Source organism: Macrotis lagotis, chromosome 3 (genome assembly GCF_037893015.1).
Source record: "Macrotis lagotis isolate mMagLag1 chromosome 3, bilby.v1.9.chrom.fasta, whole genome shotgun sequence".
Taxonomy (NCBI): Eukaryota; Metazoa; Chordata; class Mammalia; order Peramelemorphia; family Peramelidae; genus Macrotis; species Macrotis lagotis.
In genome coordinates, this window is record NC_133660.1 from 69,863,193 (window position 1) to 69,879,272 (window position 16,080).

At 38.0% G+C, this 16,080-nt stretch overlaps 1 protein-coding gene across 5 annotated transcripts in view; it reads left to right on the forward strand.

Annotated features, from left to right (window-relative positions):
• The window catches only part of ACSL1 (acyl-CoA synthetase long chain family member 1), an 80,729-nt gene that overhangs the window by 47,182 nt on the left and 17,467 nt on the right, over positions 1–16,080 (forward strand). For 3 of the 5 annotated variants that reach the window (XM_074228866.1, XM_074228868.1, XM_074228867.1), the window contains exons 4-11: positions 780–844; positions 2,602–2,703; positions 8,662–8,761; positions 9,003–9,181; positions 10,963–10,995; positions 11,197–11,248; positions 12,249–12,322; positions 14,653–14,730. In XM_074228866.1, coding sequence (XP_074084967.1) covers positions 780–844; positions 2,602–2,703; positions 8,662–8,761; positions 9,003–9,181; positions 10,963–10,995; positions 11,197–11,248; positions 12,249–12,322; positions 14,653–14,730 — 683 coding nt within the window. Of the gene's footprint in view, positions 1–779; positions 845–2,601; positions 2,704–8,661; positions 8,762–9,002; positions 9,182–10,962; positions 10,996–11,196; positions 11,249–12,248; positions 12,323–14,652; positions 14,731–14,795; positions 14,874–16,080 lie in introns of all 5 variants that reach the window. The other 2 variants (XM_074228870.1, XM_074228869.1) reach the window with 2 other exon arrangements.

Genomic DNA, 16,080 nt, shown 5'->3' on the forward strand with positions numbered 1-16,080 from the left:
AATTTATTAGCCTAATTGGCAAAAGTCACCACCATTTCAAAATCAAGTAGATACAGTTTTTGGATTTTCCATGTTATCACTCCTTTCCTTATTGTGACTTTGATCTGAATTTACTTCTTGTACCTACCAGCAGTCCCCAAAACCAACTTAAATATTTTTGTTCTCTTACCAGAGCTGGAAAGCCCAACCCAAGAGACCCAAAATCTCTTTGCCTTTGCTTCTATTTCCTTTGCCTAATTTCTTGTCTTTTCCCCTACTTCTGTGACCAAGGCTTTCTACTTTCAGTTAAAAACTTTAGCTCTTGGGACAACTAGGTGGTACAGTGGATACAGCACCAGTCCTGGAGTCAGGAGGACCTGAGTTCAAATCCGGCCTCAGACACGTAATATTTACTTAGCTGTGTGTTCTTGGGCAAGTCACTTGACCCTATTGTTTTTGCAAAATAAAAGCAAACAACCAAAAAAACCTTAGCTCTTGGCCAGTAGAATTTGCCAGAGACTTTTTTTTTCTCTCTCTCTCTGTTTTTATGAGCTTGAATAAATCATAAGACTAAGGAAATTACCCAAAGTAATCTCTACCTTTTCTGAATTTGCACTGAAATGCTGAATCAAAACCTAAATAACTAAACCAAGTAGAACTTAAAAATAATTTCAGTTATTTGTTGTTGCTGTTTGCTATAATAATGAAGCCCCTATCTAAACCAAATTACCATGTAATAATGTAAATCCAAGAATGATGGTTTGTTTTAAAATGTCTTCCTTTTTAAAAATTATTTTTAGATAATGGCCCTTGTTTAGGCTCTCGGAAACCTGATCAACCATATGAGTGGATCTCATATAAAGAGGTAAGAATCCATGTTTTCATACCTCATTTAACCTACACATCTGTCATTTAATATTGGACACAGTTTAAGACCTAGAAGGAATTAGGGATCACCAGTTTCCTTATTTTCCGGATGGAAAAACTAAGTTCTGTTGAGGTGAATGCTGCATCCAGAGTTCTACATTTCAAGCTGCTGCTTGAATTAGGCCTGGAGCCCGTGTCTCCTGGGCTGCTTGGCCAGAGGTTTCCCTGTTGTCTCTCTGTTCCCACCTCTCATATTTGAACTAGGCTTGGGAAATAGCACAGGTGCCTTAAGAACAAGCTTGGGAGGTGGAGTCTGGGGCCTGTAAGGGAGATATTAGCCCCCTGTTGCATTCTTGGATGGGGCTCCTGCTTTCAATAGTGCAGTATTGGTGAAGGGGGCTGTAACTCTTTAGAGGGGGCAGAGAAGTTTGTGGGGAAGTTGGGACAGAAGTTGTTTGGAAATGGAGATCTCTCTGCTTTTCCCCAGGCCAAAAAGTGCTCCAGGAACAACTGGAAATTTTGGCTTTGGGATGTTTTGTGCTTAAAATCCCAGAAAATTAAGTACCCCAGGAAACCCACAGCTGCCAAATACCCCTGGGTATTGACTGACAAGTGACTAGATGAATTGAAGAGCAGATGTGAAATATTTTATATTTGCAGTTGATGCAATAGCACCCCTTATCTCTTAATTTAAGCATGGTTTTGGGGTAGCTAAATGGTACAATGGACAGAGCACTGGCCCTGGAGTCAGAAGGCCCTGCCTTCAAATTTTACCTCATTCACTTGATATTTACTGTGTGACCTTGGGCAAGTCACTTCAACCCCATTGCCACATTAAAAAGGGGGAACAAAAAAGATGAATGTTGAAAACTATATTCGCATATAATTGGAAAATAAATAGATAGATAGATAAATATGAAAGCAATGCTGTTTCTTCCTGTATTTGCCCCCTCCCCCCAAAAAACCAAACTTAGACTGCCTTTGCAAAGCCAATATCGACAAATGTGAATGTGCTCCATATAACGGAGGAAACATGAAACACATAAATGAAAACTGATGGCTGGGGCACAGATTTCTTTATTAAAAAATTCAACCTGAGTCCCTTTAGTGAGGAGCTACTCTGGAGTTTCCAGATGAGATTTAATTTGTCCAGTGCAAAACTGTCAATCAAAGCTTACCTGAGGGGCAGCTAGGTGGCGCAGTGGATAGGGCACCGGCCCTGGAGTCAGTAGTACCTGGGTTCAAATCCGGTCTCAGACACTTAACAATGACCTAGCTGTGTGGCCTTGGGCAAGCCACTTAACCCCATTTGCCTTGCAAAAACCTTAAAAAAAAAAAAAAAGCTTACCTGCTTTAAGACTGTGAGTGTGATGTAGAGGTAAGAACCTAAGTCTGGGTTCTTACTGGTCCCAAACCTTGCTGTAATACTACAGGCAAGTGACTGCCTCCCTAAGGTACATTTTCTTTATCTCTATAAAGAAGATAAAAATAAACTTTCATAACATGTAATTGGAAAAATAAAATAAAAATCATTTGGAAAAAAGAAGATAAAAATACTCCATTCACTTTGCAGAACTGTTGTGAGAAACTCTGTGAACTACTTTGCCATCTCAGTGAGAGCTGCTGATCCCTCCAGCCTGTCTTTGTATCTAGGCTAGGCTGCATCATGAACCAGCCATTATGGAGCAGGAGTGCATTCGTCTGATTGCAGGGGCCTCCCGTGAGATTCTTCCCTTAACTCTCCTTTCGTTTCAGGTTGCAGACAAGGCCGAATGTGTGGGCTCAGCGCTGCTCCAGAAAGGTTACAAGGCATCACCAGATCAATATTTTGGCATCTTTGCTCAAAACAGGCCTGAGGTATTAATGATTTGGGATGGACTGTTTGACCACCTCGTCTTTTAGCCCTTTGGTTGGCCTTAATTCTTGATAATGCCTAAGAGCAGCTCACTATTAGACTTCTCAGCTGCTTCCCCCCCCCCCCCGACCTTGCTCTGCCTCTCCGAGGACCTGGCTTCATGTTTATGTGAAGCCCTAGCATTTCCAGGGGACACGAACCAACATTCTTTAGGTGACTGTCCTCCCTAATAACAATGCCTGATCTCATATTAAAACTTCAGAACATAGATTCAACAAAGAAGAAATTTTTTTTTGTTCAAGACCTTTAAGTAAAAAAAAAAAATAAAAATATTGTAACTTAGAAAACAGTAGAAACCGAGATAATTTTTTCCAATAAATGTCCTTATTTTTATTCTTGCAAAAGATACTTTCATTCTAGTAAGATCCTAAAAGTTAAAAATTAAATTCCTTGAAGATTGGCAATAGCACAAAAGAAAGTGCTTTAGGACTGGCCAGCCTGTATTGATTTTCACCTCACAACATTTTATGCCAGACAGTCACACAATATGCTGATTCAAACATGGAGAAAATCAGTTAGACACAAATTACAAATATTTGAGATTTAATAATGCAAAAACAGTCAGATTATTCTGCCACTAAGTCAGTCATCAGAGGAACAGTTCCTATTTAAGAAGTAATTCCACTAACCCATCTTAGCATCTTAATAGTATTCCTCTTAGTCATTTTTGACCATCTGGACTGGTTTCCTGTCATTTTACCATGTTATCTGTCATATACAAAAAAACAAAAAGTTTCAAGCAGAAATCTGTCTTTCCTTTTTAATTTTAAATTGTGGATTGTTTATATAGGAGACATACTCTAAGAGAATGAGTTAGCTAACTTATCAAAGGATGATTTTATAATAAAGCAAAAATGATGGTGGGTTGTTTATTTGATAAGGAAACAGTAGGCATATTTTTTTCTCTGTTACAGTCACATTTGCTTAAGAGATTAAATTGTCATCTTTTATGCTACATTAAAATATATTATGTTTCTGCCTTTGTGCAATGAGCCAACATGTTCTCTATTGAATACTTCTGTTTAATCAATCCATAATTTTGTCTCATTGTATGAAAGGAAGCAACAGACCAAGAGGGAGCGACACAGAGAGAGCAAGAGACAGAGACACAGAGATGGGGTTTGGGGGTGGGGGAAAAGAGTCAGGGGACACCCCAGAAGTTCCAATAGCTTTAAATTGCACTAAGATTTTGGGGACACCATATTTCTGCCTTTCTTAAAGCAGAGGAGTGTTTTTAACCTCTCAAACAACTTCCAAGGTTGGGCAGATGGAGTTTTGATCTAGTTCTCAATCTGAATTGACTGGCTTTAGTCTAGATGTGATGGCTGCATTTGGGTTTCTAGATACATGTTCCCTCTAAGTTGTGCAGATCCATGTGGATTGTAATTCTAAATAAGATACCCTCTTCAGGTATCAGGTGAAAGGGCAGACTAATTGGGATGTGAAGTAATCAGCCATCTAAGAAGTCAAGGTTGGTGGTTGAATGAATTTGCTCCTTGTGCTCCTTGTGTCCACAGAGTCTAGCTAGATGGTGGGAGTGGTTTTTGTAGTGGTTGTTTTTCTGCAAGGTTTTTTTGAAAGGGTGAAAAACCTGCCTGCATGTTGTGTTTCTCACTTCTTGCCAGAGAGCTTCATTAGGATGCCACTTCCGGGCTCTACACACCATTTGGGGAAACCTGTGCTTCCTCCTCCTAGAGTAGAATTAGTTTTGTGGAACTGGAATGCTTTTATTTCCAGGCATGTTCAAAACTTCCTTTTAGACTAAAACCTCACAATAGCTGAGAACAGCAGAAAGCACATTCCTATTCCACGAATCATTCTGTGCTCGTGCTTACTTATGGTACCTTTACATAAGCTACCTTATAGCAGAGATCTTTTATCCATCTGCTATTTTTTTCTGGGGTATGGGAGCTCCAGAAAATACAAATTAATAGACAATGGGTATATACCAAGTGATTATACAGTTTTTTGCTTGACCCATCCTTATACACTGTTGGAAAATAAATTATGTTCTCTTCTTAAGACATTTGCCCATCTGGTTGAAGAGGACAAAATCAGTCCTTCCAACCATAGCAGGTTTCTAAAGAGAGTGTTTATGGAGGGGCCTCATTTTCCCCTATTCCCCATTTTTTCCCCTCCTAATATTTCTTACATGTCTACAATGGACAGATGATATGAATATAATAGAAAGAATGGTTCTTTGAAGCACTAACTATGCAGGGAGGAAAAAAACTATTTTAGCTGCAAGATAAGTAGAGGTTAGTAAAATAGGGATATTCTACTTCTCATTCTTGAAGGTGAATCATGCCAGATTTTCCTTTATTATCTACATGATAGATCTTGAGTTGCCAAGCAAACAAAAAAGACCCCTAAAACTTTGTTGGTAGACCCATGGAGAGTGTGCTGGGCCTGGAGTCAGGAAGACCTGAGTTCAAATCTTCCCTCAGATACTTAGTAGTTGTGTGACTCTGGACATATCAATTAACCTGTTTGCCTTAATCTGCTGGAGAAGGAAATGGCAAAACACTCAAGTGTCTTTGCCAAGAAAACCCTATGGTATGGTCTACAGGGTTTCCCAATCTTATTTATTGAAACTTATTGAAACTGCTTACTTAAACTTTTCTGTTCCAGGTACCTTCTCCCCACTTTACCTGGTGATTTCCCTTCTCTGTGCCTGCCTTCTCTCAAACCTCCCTTCAGACTGGAATGTCCTTCACCTTTCTTTCTCCCTATCCTTTCAAGACCCTTCTTAAATGCTTTCTTCCTGTAAAACGTCTTAAGTAATCTCTCCTCCCTTGTTGTTTGGCTGTTCGGTCATGTCTGACTCTTTGTTACCCTATGGACCAAAGCACACCAGGCTCGTCTATTCTCACTCTATCCCAATGTCTGTCCAAGCTTCCATGATACTATCTATTCACCTCATCCTCTGTCATTTCCTTCTCCTTTTGCCTTCCATTTTCCCCAACAGTGGGGTCTTTCCAATGTGTTCTGTCTTCTCATTATGTAAACCAGGTATTTAAGCTTCAGTATTTAATCTTCCTATGAATAGTCTGAATTAATTTCTTTAAGTTTTGACTGATTTTATCTCCTTGTTATCCAAGAGAACTCTCAAAAGTCTATTCCAGCACCACAATTCAAAAGCTTTGAATCTGTAGCACTCAGCTTTCTTATAGTCCAGTTTCCATAGCCATACATTGCTACTGGAAAAAATCACAGCTTTAACTTGATGGACCTTTGTTGGAAAGGTAATGTCTCTGCTTTTTAGAATGCTGCTCTTCCAGTATGTCATAGCTTTCCTTCCAAGGAGCAAGTATCTTTTAACTTCAAGATTGAATTGCCATCTAGTGATCTTGGAGTCCTAGAATATAAAATCTGACATTGCTTCCAATTTTTTATATTAAACTTCAGACCAGCTTTTATACTCTCCTCTTTCATCCTCATCAAGAGGCTTCTTAATTATTCTTTATTTTCTGCTGGTCATAGTGGTATTATCTACATATCTGAAATTGTTGATATCTCTCTTGGCAAACTCCTTTTGATTTGTCCAGTCTCACATTTAACATTTCACATTCTGCACATGTTAAATAAGTGAACTACTTTTCCAATCTTAAATCAATCATTTGTTCCATGTTTAGCTATAACTGAACTGAACCACCTAAGGTTCCTCAAGAGACAAGTAAGATGAACTAGTACTCCCATATCTTTGAGGACTGGCCACCATTGCATTTTCCAAATTTGCTGACATATTTATCAGCATCATCTTTTTTTTAATTATAGTATTTTTTCCAATTACGTGAAGATAGTTCACAAATTCATTTCTACAAGATTTTAATTTCCAAAGTTTTTCTCCTTCCCTCCCCAAGACAGCAAATAATCTGATATAATTTATATATGTGGAATCATGTTAAACGTATTTCCATATGAATATGTTTTAACAGCATTATCTTTTAGGATTTTAAATAGCTCAATTGGAATTGCATCACTTCCACTAGCCTTATTGTTAGCAATGCTTCCTAAGGCCCACTTGACTTCATTCTGGCTCTAGATCAGCAACCAAACCATTGTGGTTATTGATTGTGATTGTCAACTCTTCTTAATCTCTTCTAATTCTCTTCAGTCCCTACATTTTTGTTTTTTTGTGAAGCACATTTTTACATGAAATGTTCTCTTTATATCTCTAATTTTATTTAAGAGAACTCTAGTCTTTTCTGTTCTATTGTTTACTTCTCTTTCTTTCCATTGTTCATTTAAGAAAGTCATCTTATCTTCCTTTGCTATTTTCTGGAATTGTGCTTTCAGCTGAGTCTATCTTTCACTTTCTCCTTTATTTTTCACTTTCCTTCTTTCACCAGCTATTTGTAAAGCCTCATCAGACAGCCATTTTACTTTCTTGTTCTTTTTCTTTGGACTGTTATTTGTTGCTTCTTCCTAAACATATTGCATCCTTCTCTCCATTGTTTTTTCAGGTACTCTATCTATCACTTCTAATCCCTTAAATCTAGTCCTCATTTCTACTTCATATTCATAAGGGATGTTGTTACTTATGGTTTTCCCTATTTTCTTCAATTTAAGTCTGAATTTTGAATTTTTGTAAGAAGCTCAGGATCTGAGCCATAATCAATTCCAGATCTTATTTTAACTGATTATATAGAGCTTCTCCATATTTGACTACAAAGAATATAATATATATATATGTGTATGTTTATTATATGTAATATATTATATATAATCAGTCTGATTTCAATATTGACCATCTGGTAATGTCCATGTGAAGAGTTGTCTTTGCTTTTTTTAATTATAGTAGAAAAGTGTGTTTGCTTTGACCAATGAGTTATCTTGACAGAACTGTATTAGTCTCTGCCCTGTTTCATTTTGTACTCAAAGGCCAAACTTGCCTGTTATCCATGTTATTTGATTTCATACTTTAGCATTCCAATCCCTTTTGATTGGATGTGACATCTTTTTTTATGCTATTTCTAGATGTCTTCATAGAACTGATCAGTTTTGGTCTCTTCAGCATCAGTATTGGAGCACAGACTTGCATTATTGTGATATTGAATGGTTTGCCTTGGATATGAATACGTATCCTTCTTTGCTCAGCATTTATTGCCTGTACCACTTATTATGTACTGCCTCCATAGAAGCTCAGTAAGAGCATCTTCAGTTGAAAGAGACTTCAAAGGCCATGTAATCCAAACCCCACCTGAGCAGGAGTCCTCCATCAATTGTCACCCTGCCTCTACTTGAATCCCTCCAGGGAAGGGATCTCTGTCCTGTATCAACCTCTGAAAACATTCTACTCTTGGCTACCTCTAATCTAATCAAAATATCTTTCTTTAGCTTCCATGTAGAAGTCTAAACTGCCTTTCATCAAATTGCTCTCTTCAAGTATTCATGAAGAATTCTCTTCTTAGCATTCCTATCGAGTCTTCCTTTTTCCAGGCTAAAAAGCCTCAGTTTCTTCAGACCTGATAAATGACATGAGCATGATGATCTCCAGGCTTCCTGCCATTCTAATTGCCTTCCTGGACTTACTTTCATTTCTCAGTATCCTTCTAGAAGCTGAACATAGTACTATAGATGTGGTCTGACCAGGTCAGAGGCCATCTAAGAGACATTTGGTTTTTGTTTTTCAGCTTTGTCATCCAGAATCCTTATATTATTTAAGTTCACACATACCTACTCACAAATATTTATGCTTTGTTTTCTTGAATGTAAGACCCCTAAAGACAGGAAATATATTTTCACTGCTTTATTTTCTGTACAATTCTTAGCATGGTGTCTGGCAAACAACCTTGTTAGGGAGCTCAGATGTTTTTAAGATGAACTTTTAGTATGTGATACTTCTATGACCTTTTTTTGTTTTTGTTTTGTTTTCTCTTCTTTCTCTCACTACATAGTGGGTGATTATTGAACAAGGTTGCTATGCATACTCAATGGTGGTGGTCCCTCTTTATGATACCCTTGGAAATGAAGCAATCACATACATAATTAACAAAGGTAATTTGTTCATGTTCTTTGAACTGGATGTTTACTTGAAATTTGATTAAACATTGTTCTTTTGAATTTTTCTCATGTTTAATTTCAGAGGAGATTTGTTTATATTGTGTTAGCTAATCTGCTTAAAATTTAAACATGTCTAATGCTGCTTTAATGTGAATATATGGTATCATGGTACTAAATAGTACTTAGGTCTTCAATAATACCAAGTTTAATATTAATTGTATCTTTTCTCTTCCAGCCGAACTGTCTTTGGTTTTTGTTGATAAACCAGAGAAAACCAACCTCATGTTAGAATCTGTAGAAAACAAACTAACCCCCATTCTTAAAATCATAGTCGTCATGGATCCCTTTGACATTGATCTCGTGGAACGAGGCAAGAAATGTGGGGTGGAAGTAATAAGCATGAAAGCATTTGAGGTAATTACACATGATGATTCTGCTGGCATGGGGAATGGTAGGGCTGGAAAGGACCTCAGGTAATATTATCCAATTCACTCACTTTTCAGATGGGGAAACTGAGGCCTAAAGAAATTAAATGACTTTTCAGAGATCATTCAACTATAAATGGCACTGTTATGACTAATATTTAGGTTCCCTAATTTCTAAATTCATTGCTTTCACCACTATATCACCTTGCTTTCTATGTGTAAATTTTTTACCAAGGGATTATTTGGCTCTTTGGTCTGAGTTTCATAGCCCAAGAAAGGCGAAGTCATGGATTTTAATCTTACTGTGCCAGTTGACTTCATCCTGTTACATGGCTATAGACAGGACTTCTAAAAGGTGGGTTGATCATTTTCCTGAGCCCAGTTATATAACTAAGAAAGTACAGATTCTTTTTCTCTGGACATACTGCTTATATGTGTCCAAAAGTAAACATATTGTAATGAATTTGGAAATAGCCAAATATTTAGGTATAGCATAATTATTGTGGTTCAACACCATGAGAAAAGTATATGTGGTTTGTAGATTGCTTGGAATCCTATTTCCTAAGGTAACCCAGACCTTCTCGACCTTTTCGGTTTTCAGGACCATTTATGGACCATAGCATGCCAGGTCCTTCTATCCTTTACTAGCTTCCCAAATCAGTCCAAGCATATGTTCATTGTTTCCATGTCACTATCTATTTTACTATCTTCCATCCCTTCTCCTTTTGTCTTTAATCTTTTTACCTCTGTGACCTTAAGAAAGTCAATCTCTCTCTAGGCCTCAATTTTCTCAACTATAAAGTGACTTACGTCCTATAAACTTTTGAATCTAGATAAGCCAGTTGACATATCTGAGTTTCCTTTTCCTTATGGAAGATAAAAATAAGAGCAACTATGTCACAAAGGGGTTGCGAGAACTAAAGGATATATTATGAACTAAACTATATTATGTTGGTCCAGCCTGAAGAATATTCTTTTAGGAGCATGTCTCCCCATATGTGTCCTCCTGTGAGCTTCCCTCTTATTAATTTTTCTTTCTAAAGGTGGCTAGGCTGCAGATATGGATTTCTAGATCCTCCCAGGTTTTTCATGACTAAAAAACTAGAGTTAGTTGGATATCTTCAGGAAGGATCTGTTGGTCTTAAGACTCTTGTAGAGAATCTGTTTCTATTTTTTTTTTTTGCCTTTTTTGATGACCTTAATGTATCCATTGAATTGCACTAGTTGGCATGATTTGTGTGTGTTTTTGTGGTCTCATATCCTTCTATTCACTCACACAAATTTTTAAAGAGTATACCTGGGTTCAAATCCGGTCTCAGACACTTAATAATTACCTAGCTGTGTGGCCTTGGGCAAGCCACTTAACCCCATTCGCCTTGCAAAAACCTAAAAAAACAAACAAAAAAAGTATATCTGCAAGTCATACCTTATAGGTGGAAAAATTGTCTCAAAAGACAATCAAAAGAAATTTATATTAAAACTAGGCAGAACCTTTACCATCTTCAAATAATATGGTTTGTTTCCAACACTTCTTACATGAAAACAGTGGACTGTTTGGAAAAGTGAAGTGTAGTCTTTAAATAGGTTCAATTTAGTTTAATACCAGTTACTATAGTTATTAGATTCAGGAAATTTTGCTTTCCTCATTTGGAAGTGCCTGGTTAGTATTTGCAGTTCTTTGTATCTGTCTTCTGTATTTTATTCCTGACTAGCATCAAAACAATACCAAAGGGAGCTTGTATCTTATTTTTCCCCTGTTTTCTGTTTCAGGACCTGGGTCGAGCTAACAGAAGGAAACCAAAGGTATGTATGTAAGGAAATATCCCATCAGAGTGGTGAGTGAATGTGTCTGAGGCTGTTGTCGTCTCAGAATGGCCTCTTTTCCATGGCATGAGAACAACCAAGTCATCTCAAGAACGCAGTAGAGTCCTTAGCCTACCTGGAATGTGTTATCCTTGACTGATTTCTTCAGGCTTATACTAAATTTGTTCCTAACCATTTTAGCCTCCATCGTCTGGTGACCTTGCCGTGATTTGTTTCACCAGTGGGACAACAGGTAAGTTTTGAAATGGGAGAATCTTTGCATAGTAACTGGAAGGTTGATGCTTCTTTCAGAAAAGGAAACCCCTCTCTCACCTTTGTTACTCATTGCAGTCTCAGTTGTAGTAGATAGGTTGGGATGGCTACTCAGTCTGCCCTGTAGTGTGTCTCCTCTGTGTTTTATGGAAAACTTTAAGTATCTAGTAGAGCAAAAGTGTCGAATTCAAATTAAAATGGCAGCCACTAATCTGTGCACCTGGATCTCTGTGGGCTGCACATTGACTTCAAATGTTTTTATCTGCCTTTTACTGTTGTTTTTATTTCGTTAAATATTTCCCAAATACATCTTAATCAGGTTCCAGCCCACTGAGAAATGCAAGTACAATCTCAAATAATTATTGATGAATGCATACATTTTCTAAGGCAGTCGATGTCTTAGGTGATTTTGAGGGTGTGAATTCCCAGTTTTCCCTTATTGCTTTCCACTATTCAAAATTGGGCCATATGTGTAATAATAAACAATTTACATAAGATAAAATATCCTCAGCCCAGCTTCTAGATTTTGGCAGAGGGATAGGTTAATAGTGGGTCATGATATGACAAGTATTGAAGGACTTGACTTATTGGACTTGTGTTTTCTAAACTGCTATCAGTCTGAAGAGGCAGTGAAGACATGCCTTGCCATAGAGCCATGAGTGGCTCAGGAGACAGGAGACTGGCCCTGTGGTCAAGGGCTCATCTTCCTGAGCTCAAATCCCTACTTGGACACTTACTAGCTGTGTGTTACTCTGGGCAAGAAGCTTAACCTTTTTCTGCCTCAGTTTTCCCAACTGCAAAATTGGGATCATAATTGTACCTCCCAGGATTGTTGTGATGATCAAATGAAATAATACTTGCAATTTCTGGCAGCTAGCAGATGCAGTATAATTGCTAACTATTATTGTTGTTGTCATTATCTTTCTTAAAATTTATTTCATCAGCTTTAACTCTTTTTCTGCTCTCCCTGTGTTCTGCAGGCAATCCCAAAGGCGCATTGATCACTCATCAAAATGTAGTGAGCGACTGTTCAGCTTTTGTGAAAGTGACAGAGGTAACCTTTGGAGACACTGGGATGACCATCTGGGTTAGGTGACAGGCAGCTGCGGGAATTTAAGTCTTTGTGAAGCCCACCATTCTTTGGTGATCCCATTGGAAGGATGGGAGACTCATTCATTTGTGGGTGGAGCAGACTGCTCAGGTCTCCTTAGATCTCATGACCCTGCATCCCAACTCCTGCCGCCACCGTGGAAGCATATTGGCTGGTGAAAGCTCTTAAAAGGTGGACAGGAAAATTGCATTTGGATGTTGCCATAGAGAATTTTTTAAGAAAAGAAAGGCATACAGAAGGTGGCTTAAATATGTTATATCTGCTTGAATGACATTTCAGCATACTTTGAGGATGCTAAATGATGTAGTTGGGCAACTTATTCTTGCTATTAGACATCCTAGTTTCCTAGGGCCTACCATCTTCCTGTGAAGGTGTTTTAATTTGTCATCCCAGCTGCCTTTAATATTTGCCTAATATGTTTATCATCTCACATCCAGTGGGACTCCCTTATTTGATGATAGTGGTGTCAAGACAATCAGTATCACTACTGTCCTGTAAAGAACATTATCTTTGCCCACTTTGAACTTTAAACTTCTGATTTTTGTAGTCAGTCCTCCTAGAAATGCTCAAGTCACCCTGTTTTTTTATGTCAAATATTCACACTCAACAGGTTCAGGATATGAAGTCCTGTTACTGACTAATAAAAGAATATAGATCCATTTGGAGGTCTTGCAGTTTTGTTGTTCAGACTCTTCCCTCAATCTCCCACCCCAAAGCATTTTATAAAATGTGTTCAGCATCTTATTTAAATGACATTTTTAATTGATATTCCTTCTTTTGAGAGAAAGAACTAATGGAAGTGTTAAGTTCGTGCAAGACTTTAAAAAAACCAATTATGAAAATGAAATGTGTTTTCAAATCTGCAGAAACTTTAAATCAGACTGATGGGGAATTGTTTCAGTTCAAAATCTGAGGGTGTGGAGACAGTACAAGTTAGACTCCTCCAAATGGTAGCCTCCAGTGCCATTGTCCTTTTGGATTGGCAGGTGGTTGGGATGCAGATTGACTGCATTGGTGCAGGTTGACTGGGTTGGGTTGGTGTATAACTGCAGTATAATGGGTAGGGAATTCCTTCTTGGTATTTATTCTGTAACAAGTTTGCTCAGGGTTGGCACTATGATTATGGTACTATGAATTTGTGACAAATTCTGGAGGGTGTGGGAGAGCAAAAATGAAAAGCAGAAATAGATAGATATACCCCTCTAATGGTAGCTCATCAGCCCCATTCACTGATAACTGTGGTTGATGATGACAGATGCCTCATTTGGGCCAGAATTCTGTTACAGGTTTACTACCACCCTCTGCAAACACTTAACATGCCTTGCTTGCATTTAAAGTCCAGTTAAACCCTGCTGGGGTTAGTTCAAATTTTGGCAGTAGGCACTGAGTATATTACTCAAAGGCATGCAGGGTGGAGACTTTATTTACAAAGCTCCATAGATCACTTTATGTTGACCTAAAAGTTTTATTTGAAATCAATGAAATATTTAAAATGAGAGATGAAATATTGTCTTAAATGAAGAATGTTGATAAGACTCCAGCTATTGAAATCGCTTTCAAGCTCCTGAATACAAGTATATCTGTGCTGGGTTCTTTTTCCTCTTGGTAAAGTTGTGGGAGTGCTTGTATTGGGATGTGATTTCTTGCAATCCTGACATAATGGTTGAAGCTGATCTTGCCGGGAAGGGAGGGAGTGGCTTCGGTGGGTTTTTAATTCTGAATAATTAGAGCACATAGTTCCTTGATATTCTGAGCAGGGGAATGGGTATGCATGGTGGTGGGGGGAGAATTGAACCACCTATGAAGCTTAAACCTTTTAGAAGAGAAATGGTAGCCCAAATATCAAATTACTCATTTAATACCATTCCTTGGCTGTTGCTGATTACTTCTTAGTAATAAATCCAATAAATTAGTAATAAATCCAGAAGAGGATTGATAAGGGAGCCAGCCTTGCCAGGAAGACCTTGGGCTTAAATCCTCTTTATGCCATCCACTGTTTAAATGAGCCAGGCCAAGAGATTTAATATCTCCTTGTCCCCAGGCAACTCTGAGACTCTTTAAGTTGCTAGTGCATCTGCACTGGTAAAGAGAGTTTTCCTTCCTCTAACAGTTTCCTACATACCCACTAAATCAAAGCCTCAGATACCCCAAAATAGTCTGTCCCCTCCCTCTATGAAGTTAAGGTAATATGTGCTCAAAATAGGAGGGTGGGCAATGAATGGAAATCTTAATGGTCTTGTGCTTCTCTGCCCTGCTGGTATCTTCGCTTGCAGAATGTGGTGTCTCCTTCTCCAGATGACATTTTGATATCTTTCTTGCCTCTTGCCCATATGTTTGAGAGAGTTGTGGAGGTAGGCACTGAGTTTATTTCAGTTGCTTTTTTTGGCATGTTTGTTCAGTTATTGTCTTTTCACAGAAAACACTTCATTTGAACTCGAGTGACACACACATTTCATATTTACCACTTGCTCACATGTATGAGCAGCTAATGATGGTAAGGAAATTGGGATACAATGTGGTATGGTGTTGTGGAGTAGTCTATTGCCTTGTATCATGTACAGGATCTGGATTATGGAGAGCAGTGTAGGCGCCACCCTCATTTTCCATTTATTCCCAGGTGCAAAGCTTAACACATACATATTAATAATTCACTGTCCCTCAATTTTTTGGTATTTTATAAAGGAAATTTGATCTTCTGGTCCAATCCTACCTGTTCTTTTGACCCAGAAGACTTGACCTTGGGTAGCATTTGAAACAACCAGATGGTATAAGTAGGTAGAATGAGTGTTAGATTTGAAGTCAGTAAGTCCTGAGTTCAAATCCTCCTTCAGGAACTTGCTAGTTGTGTGATCCCTGACAAGTCACTCATTTGTTAAATCTCAACTGTTAAATGGAGATAATAATAAAACCCATTCCCCAGGGTAGGTACGGGGATCAAATTAGATAATATGTATAAGGTGCTTAACAGTATTTAAAAAATGTTAGATACATGCTAGTTATTACTGGTCAAAAAAATGGACTTATTTTTATAACATATTCTGTTTTGATTTGAGAAAGAGGATAGTCCCTAAATAGGTAGATTTGGCAGGATTGCCTTGACATAATCGCATGACTCAAACCAAGAATGCCTTCTTGGCTTCCTCTTCAGCCTTATAAATCTGGGAGTAAGGGTTTGTGTTAGATGCAGAGAAAAGTTAAGAGAACAGAGTAACTCACTTCAGGGTTCACTGTGGCCCTGGTCACTCTGTAAAGTGGAGTCCTTTCATGCTAAGAGTCAGGCTGTCTTTAACCTGATCACCAGAAAGAGGTAAATCGGCCTGTGTTCCTTAAAAATACACCCATGGGGCAGCTAGGTGGACCCTTAATAACTGCCTAGCTATGTGACTTTGGCAAGTCACTTAACCCATTGCCTTAAATAAATAAAAAAAATTTAAAAATACACACACAAATATATATTTTGTGACTGTGTTTCAAACATAGTGTATGATGGTTCTTAAAGGGATATGCATGTGGAACTATAGATCTGGAAGACATCACAAAACTATTTTGTTGTTGTTCATGTTGTTCAATCATTGTTCATGGCCAACTCTTCGTGACCCCATTAGGGTTTTTCTTGGCAGAGATAGTGGAGTAGCTTGCCATTTCTTTCTTCAGTTCATTTTACAAATGAGGAAACTGAGGCAAACAGGGCTAAGTGACTT